This window comes from Balaenoptera ricei, chromosome 11 (genome assembly GCF_028023285.1).
Source record: "Balaenoptera ricei isolate mBalRic1 chromosome 11, mBalRic1.hap2, whole genome shotgun sequence".
Lineage (NCBI taxonomy): Eukaryota > Metazoa > Chordata > Mammalia > Artiodactyla > Balaenopteridae > Balaenoptera > Balaenoptera ricei.
In genome coordinates, this window is record NC_082649.1 from 104,298,589 (window position 1) to 104,313,201 (window position 14,613).

The 14,613-nt window shown below is 58.2% G+C and overlaps 1 protein-coding gene across 2 annotated transcripts in view; it reads left to right on the forward strand.

Annotated features, from left to right (window-relative positions):
- The first annotated feature begins 222 nt into the window (after positions 1-222).
- IQSEC1 (IQ motif and Sec7 domain ArfGEF 1) overlaps positions 223-14,613 on the forward strand; it is a 334,212-nt gene continuing 319,821 nt past the window's right edge. The window contains exon 1 of one of the 2 annotated variants that reach the window (XM_059940474.1): positions 223-488. In XM_059940474.1, the coding sequence (XP_059796457.1) occupies positions 223-488 (266 nt within the window). The remainder of the gene's footprint in view (positions 489-14,613) is intronic. The other variant, XM_059940480.1, reaches the window with a different exon arrangement.

The following is a 14,613-nucleotide window of genomic DNA, read 5'->3' on the forward strand; positions in this document are numbered from 1 at the left end:
TGTCCGGCCCGGCGCGTCCGCGGGGCCGCGGGCGGCGCGGAGGCGCCGGGGGCGGGCGCGGGCGGAGGCGGGAGCAGGGCGCCAAGGCGGGGCCGCGTCGGCCCCGCGCGCCGCGCCCCCCGGGCCGAGCCCCGCGCCGCGCCGCGCTGAGCCGCCGTCACCGCCGCGCAGCCATGGCCGCGCCGCCGCCGCCCCGCCGCCCGCGCGCCTGAGGCGGGGACCATGGCGAGCGCCGCCGAGCCCCCCGGCCAGGCGGCCGAGTACCTGCAGGAGCTGACCCGGATCGTCGCGGCGCAGCAGGAGCTGCTGGCGCGGCGGCGGCGGCGCATCGAGGAGCTGGAGCGCCAAGTGGCGCGGCTGAGCCGCGAGAACGCCGGCCTGCTGGAGCGGCACCGGCGGCACCTGGCCGCGTGCGCCCGCCGCCTCGACCCCGGCCCCGGCCCGCAGCCACTTGGCGCCATCCCGGAGCTCGGAGGCCGCCGCGACAAGTAAGTGGGGACCGGGGGCGGCGAGCGTGTTGGGGGTGCGCGAACTTCTTGGGGGGCCCCGCTCCCCTCGGGGCCGGGCGTGGAGGGTGTCGGCCGAGGGGGGCCGGGGTATCTCCGGCGGGGTCGCGGCCCGACCTGGGGCTCGGGCTCGGCGGGACCGAGCTCCCAGGGAAAGGGGCTCCGGGGCGCTGCCCGGCGCTCCCGCCCGCCCGGCTCTCCGCGGCCGGCGGGCTCGGGACTCGGGCTCCAGCGACCCAGGAGCTCGGGAGCTTGAATGCGGGGTCGGCCTCGCCACAGGGGGCCGTCCGGGCGCCGCTGCGGGGCTCTGGGTGGCGGGACCAGAACTCCTGACTCGGAGACTCTAGACCCGGAGGGCAGGGGGCGCGTCCGGCGCAGATCCCGCCCTCGAGCGGGCCTGGGTCACTTGCGGGTCGCACCCCTCCGGAAGGGACTCTGTGCTGCCTCCAGCCCGGGACGCGCCGAGCCCTCCTCCCTCTGGACGCCTCCGTCTCTTCCTTCGCCGCTCCGGGTTAATACCCCGCCCGCCTCGCCCCGGGATTACCCGGGGTTATGTCGGAGCGAGGATTAAGCGGGGGACGGGATGGGGCGGGACTGCCCGGCCGCGCTGGACACAGCGTCCTGGCCGCGCGTTTGCCTCCCGTAGGGTCCGAAGTCGCGTGCGCGGCCCGGCTCCGCAGAAGTCCCGGCGCCCATCTCGGCGAGGCGGAGGGGGGAGAGAGAGAGAGTGTGTGTGTGAGTGTGTGTGTGAGTGTGAGTGTGTGTGTGTGTGAGTGTGAGTGTGTGTGTGTGTGTGTGTGTGTGTGTTGGGGGGATGGAGTGGTGAGGAGAAACCGTGTGTGTGTGTGTGAGTGTGTGTGTGTGAGTGTGTGTGTGAGCGTGTGTGTGTGTTGGGGGGATGGAGTGGTGAGGAGAAACCGTGTTTGTGAGTGTGTGTGTGAGTGTGTGTGTGTGAGTGTGTGTGTGTGAGTGTGTGTGAGCGTGTGTGAGTGTGTGTGTGTGTTGGGATGGAGTGGTGAGGAGAAACCGTGTTTGTGAGTGTGTGTGTGTGTGTGTGTGTGAGCGTGTGTGTGTGTGTGTTGGGGGGATGGAGTGGTGAGGAGAAACCGTGTGTGTGAGTGTGTGTGTGTGAGTGTGTGTGTGTGAGAGCGTGTGTGTGTGTGTTGGGGGGATGGAGTGGTGAGGAGAAACCGTGTTTGTGAGTGTGTGTGTGTGTGTGTGTGTGTGTGTTGGGGGGATGGAGTGGTGAGGAGAAACCGTGTTTGTGAGTGTGTGTGTGTGAGTGTGTGTGTGTGTTGGGATGGAGTGGTGAGGAGAAACCGTGTGTGTGTGCCTGAGTGTGTGTGTGAGTGTGTGTGTGGGGGGGATGGAGTGGTGAGGAAAAACCATGTTTGTGTGAGTGTGTGTGTGAGTGTGTGTGTGTGAGTGTGTGTGTTGCGGGGGTGGAGTGGTGAGGAGAAACCGTGTGTGTGTGTGCGTGTGTGTGTGTGTGTGTGTGTGTTGGGAGGGTAGACTGGTGGTGGTCCGCAGCTTCAGGACAGGTTTCGGGGAGGCTGGGGGTGGGCAGAAGTGATGGGGGAGGAGTTAACCCTGACTCCAAAATCCTGCGGGGGAGGGGCTCCTGATTCCCAGGACTCCAGGTGTGGTTATCTGGTCCTCTGGTCACCGGAGACCCCGTGTCCCCCCTGCCCCAGGCCGGGCTGTGCAGGCTGTGTGCGCAGGGCTGCCGCCCTGCTTCCTGCATGGTTCTGGGCGGTGCTCCTGGGCTCTGGGGGGCCCTGGAAGAGGAGCGTTGTAGGGTGGGGTCAGGGCGTGGGTGAGCCTGGTGGCCCCGTGGTGGCAGGCCAGTGGCGCACTTCAGCACTCTGTGTATGCTGGAAGGGAGGAGGGAGGCATGGAATCGCTCCTAGCTGGCGGCACTGAGAGAAAGAACAGACCCCCACTGCCTCTGTAGCTCTGCCCCCGGCTCTCTGGTGTCTCCAAGACCCCCTTTGTCACTCGGTCTCTTCTGCGGTCACCTGGTGCTAGTTGCAGGGCCTGAGCCCTCACCACCCAGGCCTGGGGTGAGGACTTAAGGAAGAGCCAGGGGCCCAGTGAAGTCGTCAGTCGCTCGGGGAGGCAGCGCACCGGGGCTGGGACACGCGCCCCACTTTCCTAGGGAACGGGGGCGCACGCTGTCGCCAGGTGCCTCACAGCACCGTCCTGGGGGTGGATTCCTTCTTTCCCTTCGAAGTCGCCTCTGGTGACCAGGTAGGGGTGGGAAGATGCCGAGAGGTCTGCGTGGGGACTCCCCAGTGCTGGTCTGGGTGGCAGCCTTGGAGGGAGCTCGGGGTGCTGAGGCAGGACTTGTGTCGTGAGTCCCCAGCTCTGTCAGCCTGGCTTCGGAGCCTATGATGGTATCCCTTTCCAGAGAAACGGTGGCAACACGGGCCTTGGCCCACGTTCTAGGTGGAGGGGAGCTTCTCAAACTTGAACGTGCACACAGGTGCCTGGGGATCGTGCTGAAACGCAGATTCTGATCAGTGGGTCTGGGGCGGGCTGGAGGGCCTGTGTTTCTAACAAGCTCCTGGAAGTGGGGTTGCTGCGGCTTTGGGGCCACACGCGAGGAGTGGGGAGTGGGGCTGGGAGGCTCCAGTGTATTGAACAGAACTGGAGGTCCCCTCAAGACAGCACTCCAGGCCCACTTTCCCCCATCCGCATCTTTGCCCAGTCTTTGGGCGGGGAGGGTGCTGGAGCCCCCCGCCTTCCACAGGGCCCCTGCATGGGGCTGGTGGCTCACATCCGTGGGTTTCCGGCCCCTGCAGTGTGAGGGGAGTGAGCTGGATTTGGGGGGCCCCTGCCCATCCATGGAGAAAATGATTTATGCCTAAGGAGCATGGGGTAACCAAACCCCTGAGAGCAACCGGCTTTTATTAAGCACCTACTGTATGCGGAGCCATTAGTGATGTGCTGGAGACCCAAAAGGGAGAGTGGGGAAGCCAGGCAGGGAATACACAACCCCGCACGGGGAAGGGGACATGGGCAGGTGGACGGGCCCCAGGGCCGGCTCTGCACTGGCCCCGGGGGCTGTGGGACAAGTCACCTCTCTTAGCCTCAGGGCGTCTAATGCACGGAAATGGGGGTGAGCATAGCTGTCTCCCATGCTCTTTCTGAGGATTAAGTGAAGATAAAGGGCGTGGAGGAAACAGTACACAGTAGGTGCTTAATGCACATTCTTGCCTTGTCAGGCAGGTTCTCATTTTGGGGTGGGGGCCAACTGAGCACAGGTAGGAGGTGAGTGCACTTCCTGAGAAGCTGGGTGAGACCTCTGGGGGCCCAGCGTCCACGCAGAGGATGTGGAGTTGGGGGCGTGACAGCCTGGAGGAGACGGCCCAGAGGCTGGGCTGGGGCACGGGTTGGCCCCCTGCAGTCGAGACTAGAACCTCTGTGTGTGGGCGTCCCAAGGCGACAGACAGTTGGAGCCGGAGCTGGCACCATTGGGATTACTTCCTGCTGGGGGACTCCGCTCCACTTTCCCCAGTGCTGGTGCGCCCACCATCTCCCAGGCCCCCCCGCCTGCAGACAGGGGCCCCTGTGGGTGAGGGTCTGGCGAGCATGCAGGCTAGGCCAGGCCTGGCTTCCCCTTTCCTAAACAGCCTCCTGCTGCTCCAGCTTGAGTCAGGAGCCCCTGGCCCCCTGGCCACTGGGCAGGGTGCCCCTGCATGCCCGGTGGGTACAGTGTCCTGCTGGGGGATGTACAGATAGATGCCATGGGACAGGCTCGCATTGGGACTGCAGCAGTCTCTGTACCACCTCCTCCAGGCAGTCCTCAGGAGGGTTCCTGGGCGTGGGGGAAACCCTTAAGCCCAGAGACCTTTAAACCCTTTCTCAGGAAGTCCTCTTTCGACCACAGCTGAAGGATGTCATCATGAGTTTCTCAGCTCTGGGGAAAACAGAGTTATAACAAGGAAAGAAATAGGATGCCTTTGGTTACGCTGGGTATTTAACTATTTTTTTTCTGACATCAGAATTCACATCCAGTGTTTAGTTAGCTACATTCTAATGATGTTTCTAGAACTGCCCCCTCCCATCCCTCTAGAGATTCGGGCACACAATAGGTGCTCAGTAGATATTGTTGAGTGGATGAAGGCACAGGGGATTGATTAGGATCCCTGTGTTTTCCATTAGAAAGTCAGCTTGGGCTTTAGCAGATACAGCTGGTACCAGTGAGCGCCCAGAGCCAGATGCACAAGAGGCAGGTGCGTGCGTTCCGGCTCCATCCACGAGGGCGCCCTGTGTGCCCGGCACTGCTCCAGGTCTTTGCATTTACCAGCTCATTTCGTGGTCCCAGCCCTCCCACGAGGCAGGAATGGTTGCCTCTCCCATTTTACGGATGTGGAGACTGAATGTCAGAGAGGTCCTACGACCGGCTCCGGCCCTCTCACCTGGCCAGTGGTGGAGCCGGGACTGGGGCTCGGGTGTCTGGTCCCAGGCCCCCTGCTCTCACCCGTCTCCCACCTGCCCTTCGTGCTGCCCAGTGATCAGACCTCCCGGGACCCTGCGGGACTCCCAGCCTCCAGTGCTGGAGGAAGCCCAGCACGAGTGGTCCCTGTCCTGCCTCGTGGGCCCTTGTCACCGAGGCCGGGTCCTCGGCATCACCTGAGGTTGCCGTGCGAGGGGGACCAGGGTGGAAAGAGGCGCTCGCTCCCAGCCTCTGCTCCTCCAGGGTTCCCCGGCAGAAGTAAACACCGGCCCGAAGAGGTTGGAGAGGCCTGTGGAGCTGCCTCCCTCGTGCTCTCGTCCCCTCCAGCCCTTGAGTGCTGTCACATCACTGGAGAGGACGTTTTTCTGAAGCTCCGAGCTGGTGACTCACTCTGGGGGAGGTTTCCAGTGGCATTCAGTCTCTGTTGACTTTCCAAACAAGCGCTCCTCTGGTCTGTGCTGACATTAACCATGACGGGGGTGCATCAGCTGGCAGGGAAGCTCGAGGGTGGCCAGCGAGGAGGGTGTGGCCAGAGTAGGGACACGAGCTGCTGTACAGGGGCGGGTCCTGGCCAGGAGCCTCTGAAATTGTGTTCATCTTCAGAGCAGCCGCAGAGCCCCAGGCCCGGGCCACGGGGTCTGAGGTCCCGGCCGCTTCTGTTCCATTTCCTCTTCCCCTCGGAGCAGAGAGCGGGGGCCAAGAGAGGCTGAGCGGGCTTTTCTGATCTGCGCGTCGGAGGGGGTGGCAGAGGGAGATACTGCGTTCACGTTCTCATTCAATGATTCTCTTGTTCTCGCAGTTGAGATAGAGCCGAGTAGCCAGTGCTGGGGAGGACGTCCCCCGGCTGGCAACAGGCTGCAACGTGTTGGCGGGGCCTGGTCCCTGTTGGACGAAATGTGTTCAAGTCCAAGGGGGCGGGGCGAGCCGTTCTTTCTCCAGCAGATGGTAGAGTCCGCAGAAGGACAAGGAGATGCTTCTCTGAAGCTCTCTCCCAGCCGTCTGACAACCTAGGCAAATGATTCTTCTACAACCTGGAGGATAAATCGTGAGATGCGTCTTTATCTAGCTCAGGTTGAGAGAGATGGGGCAGCGCGGTGTGTGAAGTGGAGACCTGCTCTGGTTTTCGCCTCCGCTGTCCGGGTTCGGGCCTCCGCACCTGCAGAGACCTCAGGGCTGTGCCCTGTGAGCATTTGGACTCCGGGATGAAGAGGCCCGGATTTGGGAGTTTGGGGGCATCAGCATTTTTGGTCATCTGGTGGCTGTTTGTCATCTGTTTTGTCGATGACATTATTTTGGCAGCTGATCTCATTTTTTTGTTCTTTGCTTTCTGTTTCTGTAAGAAAGAGCCACGCTTTGCCCAACTTGGGGAAGGCACTGTTCTGAGCTTGTCAGGGTGTCATCCGTGTAATTGCCGCAGAGCAGCTGAAAAAACAAACCGGCCGGCCGGGCGTTGGGCAGGAACTGGGAGGAGGGGCATAAACTGACCTCACTGAAATGGAGCCGCAGCTACAGACGAGGCCGTGAGGCAGCCCGGGGCCGTGCCCGTGGCCTGGAAGTTCAGTGGGCCTCCAATTTACCTTCCCCTACCCCAGGTAGATGCAGGCCAGGCTGCAGTGGAAATTGCCCCGACTGCGAACCAAGCTTCACAGAGTGACGGCCTGGCTAGGAATCCCGAGGCAGCGAGGCCTTTGGCGTCTGAATCCTGCCCCTCCAGGGGCCTGACGTGTTGGCGGGAGATGCCAGACCAGTTATTACAAATGCTAAGTGCTTATCTTTTATTGAGTAGGGAGCTGCAGCCTGGAGTTTTTCAAATGCCTCCCCCAGCCTCGTGGGGACCCTCCGTGATGACACCTGAGCAGCTAAGCCCTGCTTGGGTCTGCAGGACCCCGTCAGCCTCAGCCCCCTCCCAGCAGGAGGACCGTCCAAGTAAGGCAGGCTTTGCCCCGGCTGCCCAGAGGCCAGTCCCCGTGTAAGATGGGGAGGTGGCCCTGTTCCAGGAGATCCAGGTGGAGGGATTGCGGGGCGCCTGGCCCGTCACTGCAGGACGCGGTGAACACTGGCTCGGGGGAGGAATAGGGTATTGAGAGCGCCCTTAAGGATTGTTTTTCCCTAGCATTTTCTTATGAACATTTTCAAACCTACGGAAAAGTTGAAAGAACCGTACCAGGCAGAACACCCCCCAGATGCTATAGTGAAGGTTTTGCAGCACTTCTTTATTACGTGCCTGGCCATCCGGGAGGGTGTTTGGAACCGCACACGTGGGAGCACCAAGGCGGGGAGGGGGGCGCATGGCGTGTTTGAGGCAGGGAGGTGCTGTTGGTGGTTTTGCCAGGCCTGGGAGCAGGGACGGTGGGCCACACGAGGCCCAGACGGGCATGGACAGCCCAGGGTGCTTGCTCAGAACCCAGACTTCAGCCTTGTGGGGTTGGGGGGGTGAGGTGGTGAACAAGCCTGGCTCACCCCCAACCAAGCTGTGCTCTGTCTGAGCCTCGATGTGAAATGCTCAGCTTTCCTTGGAGGAGGCAAGGTTCACAAAGGAACAGGACAGAAATCCTGTGTTCTGGGCACTTAGACTTAGAACGCTTCAATTATAATTAAACCACGGAAATAACCAAGCCGCGTGCCCACCACCTTCTCCTTGGGATCTCTGCTGATGCCCCAACCCTATGACACGTGTGTGCTGCCGCCATCCCATTTTGCAGATGTGAACACTGAGGCTCAGAGAGGGTAAGCAGTTGCCCGCGGTTACCCAGCGACAGAGGCAGATTTGCACCCAGGTCTGTCTGCTTCCAGAGCCTGTGCAGTTTGCCACCGCACTGTGGCTCCACAGCTATTCGCTGCGTGGTGTCCGTGTTTGGAGAGACGTTTGGGGCTGTTTCAGGATGTGTGCAGTCAGCTCACCCAGGCTTTTGGTTCCAGGAACCAAAACTGCCCCCAGCACCACTGCCTACCCAGGGACAGCCCTGGTTTTTCCCTTTGTATGTTGGGTTTGGCCTCTCCCTCGCTGTGGTCACCTCGGGGAAGTTATTTTACCACCAGGAGCCTGAGTCACCTTTTGGCAAAAATGTTGGCGGTGGTCCCCGCCAGTGGGGTGGTGGTGGGCAGGAGGTGACACGTGCAGGGGAGGGACTCCTAAGCTGTCAGGCACCAGCCAGCCGGGCAGTTCACTTTGAATTGGCCCATTTCCCCACCCCAAACACGTGTGCATTTGCTGGCCTGCTGGTGAGGCAACCCCAGGCCTTTCTGTGCATGGTAGCCCCTCAGGACACACTGGGCGCTTGGTTGAATGGGAGGATTGGTGTTTGTGCCCCTCTCCCGGCTCTGCCCCCCCATCTTGTTGGTTTCAATGGCCTGTTTTCTCAGCACGTAGAGTGTCAGACATTGTGGAGCCTCAAGGCCCCTGGGCCTGGCCCTTGCCTCTGAGCCGCAGGGAATAGGGCTCACTGCAGCCAGAAGACGGGGCTTCCACGGGGGGTGTCCTGGGTGGCAGATCTGGTGGGGCTGTCAAGGTAGGTCGTGCCTGTGAAGTGTCAGCGGGGCAAGGCTGGCATGAGGTGCCCATGAAACCCCACTGTCCTCCCGGATGGCCTCAGTGCTTGAGTGACAAGTCCTCAGCCCTTGTCCAGTGGTACCAGGGCAGCCTCCAGGGACCCTTACAGGGGTGAGCACATGTGTGGATGAGATTTGGGGACAGACTGAGGGGGTCCCTGACAGCCTGAAGTTGAACATCAACGGGCGGGTGGCCCGTGTGGTCAGCCAGGGGTAAGACCCCGCCTGGGGCCCTGGTCTGGAGGCCCAGCTCTTCCTGCTTCCCTTGGCACATGGAAGGACCCTTTTGGGGCTCTGGCGTCAGTGTCTCTAGTGGGGACAGTGGCGACTGGGTCTCCCTTTGGGGTTGCCTGAGAGGGGAGTGTGCCTGGCGTGGTCCATTCACAGCGAGGAGACTGGCGTGTCTGCAGCAGAGTGACCAAGGGGACAGCAAAGGAGAGGAGGGAGAGGGGACCCACAGGTGGGGCTGGGCAGGGCCAGCAGGCTGGGGAGGCCCCGAGGGACATTGGGAGGAGACAGGAGTCCCTGGAGGGTGCTGCCCAGGGGAGGCACTTAGGTGTGGGCGGGGCACCTGGCTCTGGGGGGAGGCGGGAACCAGCGAGCAGGGGCTGCAGGAGACGCTGCAGGACTTGGGGTGCTGGGGGCGAGCAGGAGCACGTGGGTTTTGGATGGAAGGAATGAGCCCCATCCTGTTTTACCCCCAACAACTGCCTGTCCAGGTAGGAGGGGGAGATCATTGCTTAAGCAGAAGGAAAGGATCCAGATGTTGGCCTTTGTCTTCTGCAGTGTTTCTTGGACTGGTGAGTGAGTGGGGGGTGGCTTGGGGTTATAGACAGCTCCTGGTCGGGGTACCCATGTAGTATGTGGACAGAGCAATAGTCAGGACGTGCACTTGGGGTCAGGCCACTCCCTCTGCCATGTCCTGGCTGTGCCTCACCTATAAAATGGGGTTATAAAGCATCACCTTCCTCCTAGAGGGGTTGTGAGGATTAAATCCTTAATATGTTTACATGCAGAGTACTCCTCATTCTTGCTAACTTTAATCACTGTTGTTCCCTCTTTCTAAGTCGAGAAGAAATTTGATGTTAGAGAAAAGTCATGGGATTTAGAATCAGATGACTTGGGTTTTGGCATTTGTTGCTCTGTTATCCACCCACCTTCTGCACATCTAACGTAGCTGATTTTGAATCCAACCCTTTGTAAGATGTGCCATCACAATCCCTTTAGCCCCCAGTTACAGCCTCTTCACATGTATTAAAGTTGTGGGGACTTAATGCTATTAAAATAGAACGAGGGCTCCCTACAGCAAAGCAGAGGCTTCTGGAATGTCCCCCACCCCGACCCCGGCAGCCCATTGCCTACGCACAGCTCTGTCGAGACTTCTTAGAGGCTTTACTATCACCCAGCTCAGCAGTCCTCAAACTTCCAGGTGTGTAAAAATCCTCCACCTGAAAGGGATGTCAGGGGTCACCCTGACCACCCCATTCAGTTCCCACCCAGAGGCTGACCTGCATCCTCCCCGGCACCTGTTGTGAGCCAGGTAAGGAGGTAAGGAGGGGGAAGTCATGGTTTGGGCAATGATGAGCCAGGCACATCCCCATGAGAGCTGTCATCTGGACATTTTAGGGGACCCTTTAAATTCCAGTCCATTGTTTCCAGAGAACATGCTTTGTGTGGTATGTTCCTTTTTAATGTATTGAGCCTCACTGTAAGGTCTAAGATATGGTCTGTCCTGGAGAATGTTGCATGCACTTGAGAAGGATGCGTATTCTCCTGTTGTTGGGTGGAGTGTTCTGTACGTGTCTGTTCGATCTAGTTGGTTTACAGTGTTGTTTATATCTTCTGTTGCCTTGTTGATCTTCTGCCTTGTTGTTCTACCATTATTGAAAGTGGGGTATTGATATCTCCAACTGTTATTGTTGAATTGTCTATTTCTCCATTTATTTCTGTCAGTTTTTGCTTTGTGTATTTTGGGGTTCCGTTGTTTGGTACATATATGTTTACAATTATTATTTCTTCTTGATGGATTGACCCTTTTATTGTAATAAGGTATCCTTCCTTGTCTTTAGTAGCTTTTTGTCATAAAGTCTACTTTGTTTGGTAGTAGTATAGCCACTCTAGTTCTCTTTTGGTTACTGTTTGCATGGAATATCTTTTTCCATCCTTTTATTTTCAACCTATTTGTGTCTTAAATCTAAAGTGAGTCTCTTGTAGACACCGTATGGTTGGATTACATGTTTTTTTAAAATCCATTTTGCTAATCTCTACCTTTTGATTAGTGTTTAACCTACATACATTTAATATTTAACCTACATACACTTAATATAATTGTTGATAAGGTAGGATTTACACCTGCAACTTTATTATTTTCTTTTTCCTATTTTTTTAAAATAAACTTATTCTTATTTATTTTTGGCTGCGTTGGGTCTTTGTTGCTGCGCGTGGGTTTTCTCTAGTTGTGGTGAGTGGGGGCTACTCTTCGTTGCAGTGCGCAGGCTTCCCACTGCGGTGGCTTCTCTTGTTGTGGAACACAGGCTCTAGGCGCATGGGCTTCAGTAGTTGTGGCGCATGGGCTTCTTTAGTTGTGGTGCACGGGCTTAGTTGCTCCGCGGCATGTGGGATATTCCCGGACCAGGGCTCGAACCTGTGTCCCCTGCACTGGCAAGCGGATTCTTAACCACTGCACCACCAGGGAAGTCCCAACTTTATTGTTTTCTGTATGTTTTATGTCTTTTTTTCCTCCTCTACTTCTCCCTTACTACCTTCCTTTGTGATAGATATTTAGTGCACCATTTTCATTCTCTTGTTTCTTTTAGCACCTAGGGGACCTTTTAGAGTAAAATAAAACCTGTTGGAGAGGCAGACCATCCCGTGTATCTCTCCTCACCCAGAGAGAATGAAGGCAGGGGCGGGCACTGGACAGGGGAATGTTGGCAGTGAGCCCAGAAGTGATGGGCCTGGGAGAGAAAGCTGCCAAACTGGGAGATGGGTACGTGGGTATGGACCCAGACAAACTGGGTGAGCTCTGAGGAACCAGCCCAGAAGCTCCCCTGGGGACAGGGAGAATGAATTATTTGTCTCTGCTGTTTTTGTAGGGGGCCCTGCCTCAGGGTCGGTTTTAATGAATATGTGTTGCATGAATGAATGAGTGAGTGAATGAATGAATGTTCTAGTTATCTGTGGCCGAGTAACAAATTGTTCTAAAATCTAGAGGCGTAAAACAAGCCCCCTGTTATTATAGCTCAGATTCTGTAGGGCAGGGGTTGGCAGAGCTTGGCTGGTTGGGTCTTCTGTTCCCTGTGTTATTAGTGGAAGTTACTCAGTGGTATTCACATAGTGGATGGACTAGTCTGGAGGGTCCAAAACACCTTAACTCATGTATCAGGGAACTTGTGGAGACACCTGGAAGGCTGGCCCTGTGGACCAGAGTGCCTGCACGTGGCATCTCAAGCACAGGGGCTCAGGGATCCCAGAACCAGTGTTCCAAGGCCTGGTGGGAGATGTGAGGCTTCTCGTGGCTTGACCTTGGGAGTACCACAAGGTCACTTCTGCCACATGCTGTTGATCAAGGAGATCCGAAGGCCAGGTTCAAGGGGAGGGGCTTGGACTTCACCCTCAGTGGGAGGAGGGGCAAGGATTTACAGCCATCTTCACGCCCCACCTTCGGGGTGCCCAGGCCTTGTGCTGTCACTTCCACCTCTTAAGGCTGCTGAAGGGTTGCTCCTCTCTCTGCTTGGCGGGTGACAGCCTGTCCTGCCGCTGGTGGGTCTCCCTCTGCGGTGCTGTGTGTCTGAAGGGCGCTGTCCTGCCGCAGGCCACCAGGAGCTGGGCTGGGAGTGCTTCCCAGGCCCCGCCTGACCAGATCCGCACCCCACTGCTCAGGTAGCCTGCCCACTCCGTCTGCAGCCCCCTCACTCTGAGCTGTATTTTTAACTCCTGCCATATGGCGAAGCAGCCAAAACATCCAGGGAAGTGAACGGGGGTCTGGAGGAAATCATCACCGCTAATGCGTTTTTGATAACTGCAGTAATTAAGAGCGCAGCGCCCTCATTCCCGCCCCCTCCCCCGGCATCGTGGGTGCTCGGAGCAGCGTCACTCCTGCGTGGGGGGCAGCCGTCCCGAGGGGTTGGGGGATCCCACAGACTCGCTCCTGCCTGCGGGGGCGGGGCCGTCACATGGCCAGTGGTTCATGCACAGTTGGGGGGATGGCGGGTGGAGTGCGCGGAGCCCCTGCCTGCCAGAGATGCGTGTCCCTTCTCCTTTCTCTCTGTTTCTCCCCTTCCTGGGGCATCTTGGCACAGACGCGGCGTTTCCCTGGAGGCTCCTTCTTGCTCAGAAACCTGCCCTGGGTGGGGCGGCCGGTGGCACTGTGCAGTTTTCACACTCCGTGCCTTTGGTCATGCTGGTCGCTCTGCCTTAGACACCCTTCCCACACCTCCATTCCTGCCTCTAGAAACCCCATGTGTCCAGTAGGGACCGGCTCCCATCTTGGAACTTTTTGTGGTTTTGAGCCTTTTCTTTATATCTGCACTGTAACCCTGGGCGCCCTGGGGCCTCCCATCTGACTGACTTTGATTGTGCCCTGCTGGGGTGCTTGCCTCTAGGCTCCATCCGGCAGGCAGCGCCAGATCCCGCTTCCGTTAGGATGCAAACTGCTTGTATTAAAGACGAGATGTTTAAGATCAGTCCACCGTTGTCACGTGCGCAAGTCCAGGGTCTGCAAAATGGAGTGTGTGCACCCCTGGGGGCAAAGGACACCATCCTTTGAGGTGCAGGGAGAAATGTGGGGACTTCTGTTCCCATTGATGCTTAAATTCATCCTTCACTGTCTTTTCTTGGATTCTTTTGCAACACGAATGACATTAGTGCAGTTGTGCCTGCACGTGATTAATAAATACATACAGATACGGTTATCGCGCGGATGTGCGCCCACACTCTCTTCGGGCAGGGAAGACTCATCAAAAGTCTAGTGGCTGGTGTCTTCAACTGCAGCTGGGTTTTCACTGCTTTTCTTCTTGAGGCAGTTACTTTCCTGGTACGAGGGTCTCCACTGTGAGATGGGCTGAAGTAGGCGTTTATTGAGCACCTGCTGTGTGCTAGCTGTGTGGCCCCACTTTACAGACGAGGAAAGTGAGGCTCAGAGTGGTGCTATGCCTTGCTGGGCGTTGCACAGCTAGTAAGTGGCAGGGCCGGACATGACCGGGCCTGGGTGACTCCCAAACCTGTGTTCTTTACGTTCTGCTCTGTGTCTGTGGTCCTGAGACATGGCTGGCTGTGCTCTGGGGCTCTGCCCATGGCTGGGCCGTGGTGGTGATGGGAGCTGGCCTCCTCCATGTTTCCGTGGCCTCTGGCAGGGGTGGTCCTGCTAGCAGTGGTCTGGACAAGGCATGCAAAGGCCCCTTCCCCATGGGTGGGACTCAGTAAGCCCCTTCTCTCTCGTCCCCCAGAAACCTGAAAGCCCCAGGCCAGGAGGAGAGGACAGTGGCCGAGCAGGACCGGCATCCATGGGGCATGGGCTTCTTATTAAGAAACCTGCTGACTCTGGTCCCCAAGGGTGAGGGCGGCTTGTTGGGGGGCGGGGGGAGCTGATTCATCACCATCTTCCCAGATTTTCATTCACCAGATGCCAAAAGTCCTGTCCCCCTCAGCGGGAGGAGACCAGGGGGTGGGAAAGGCGGCTTCTATTTTGTCCGCATATTAGCCGCCTCCTCTGCGTGGGCTGTTTTTGTTGCAGAGGTGGGTCTTTTATCTCTCCACTGAACTTCACTCCAGGTCCCATTCAGCAAGTGTTTACGAGCCTCCTTATGTGCGGATGTGTGTGGGGTTGGGAGGGTAGGGGCGCAGGGAAGCAGATGTCCCTCGGGCTCCCCCCCGTGCAGGGGGCGAGGGCGGTTGTCGGGGCGGGGGGTGACAGCGAGCCCCGGGTGAGTGCACACCCCCTCTCACGCTGCCCTCGGGGGCTCCACATCCTGGTTCCGCCATGTCCCTCTAGGGAGGGGTTGGCTTTTGATGTCTCTCAAGGTGACAGCTTCAGCCAGAGCTCACAGTTTTTCTCCCTGAAAGGCTCTCCTTTGCTTTCATTTGATTGAAGCAAAC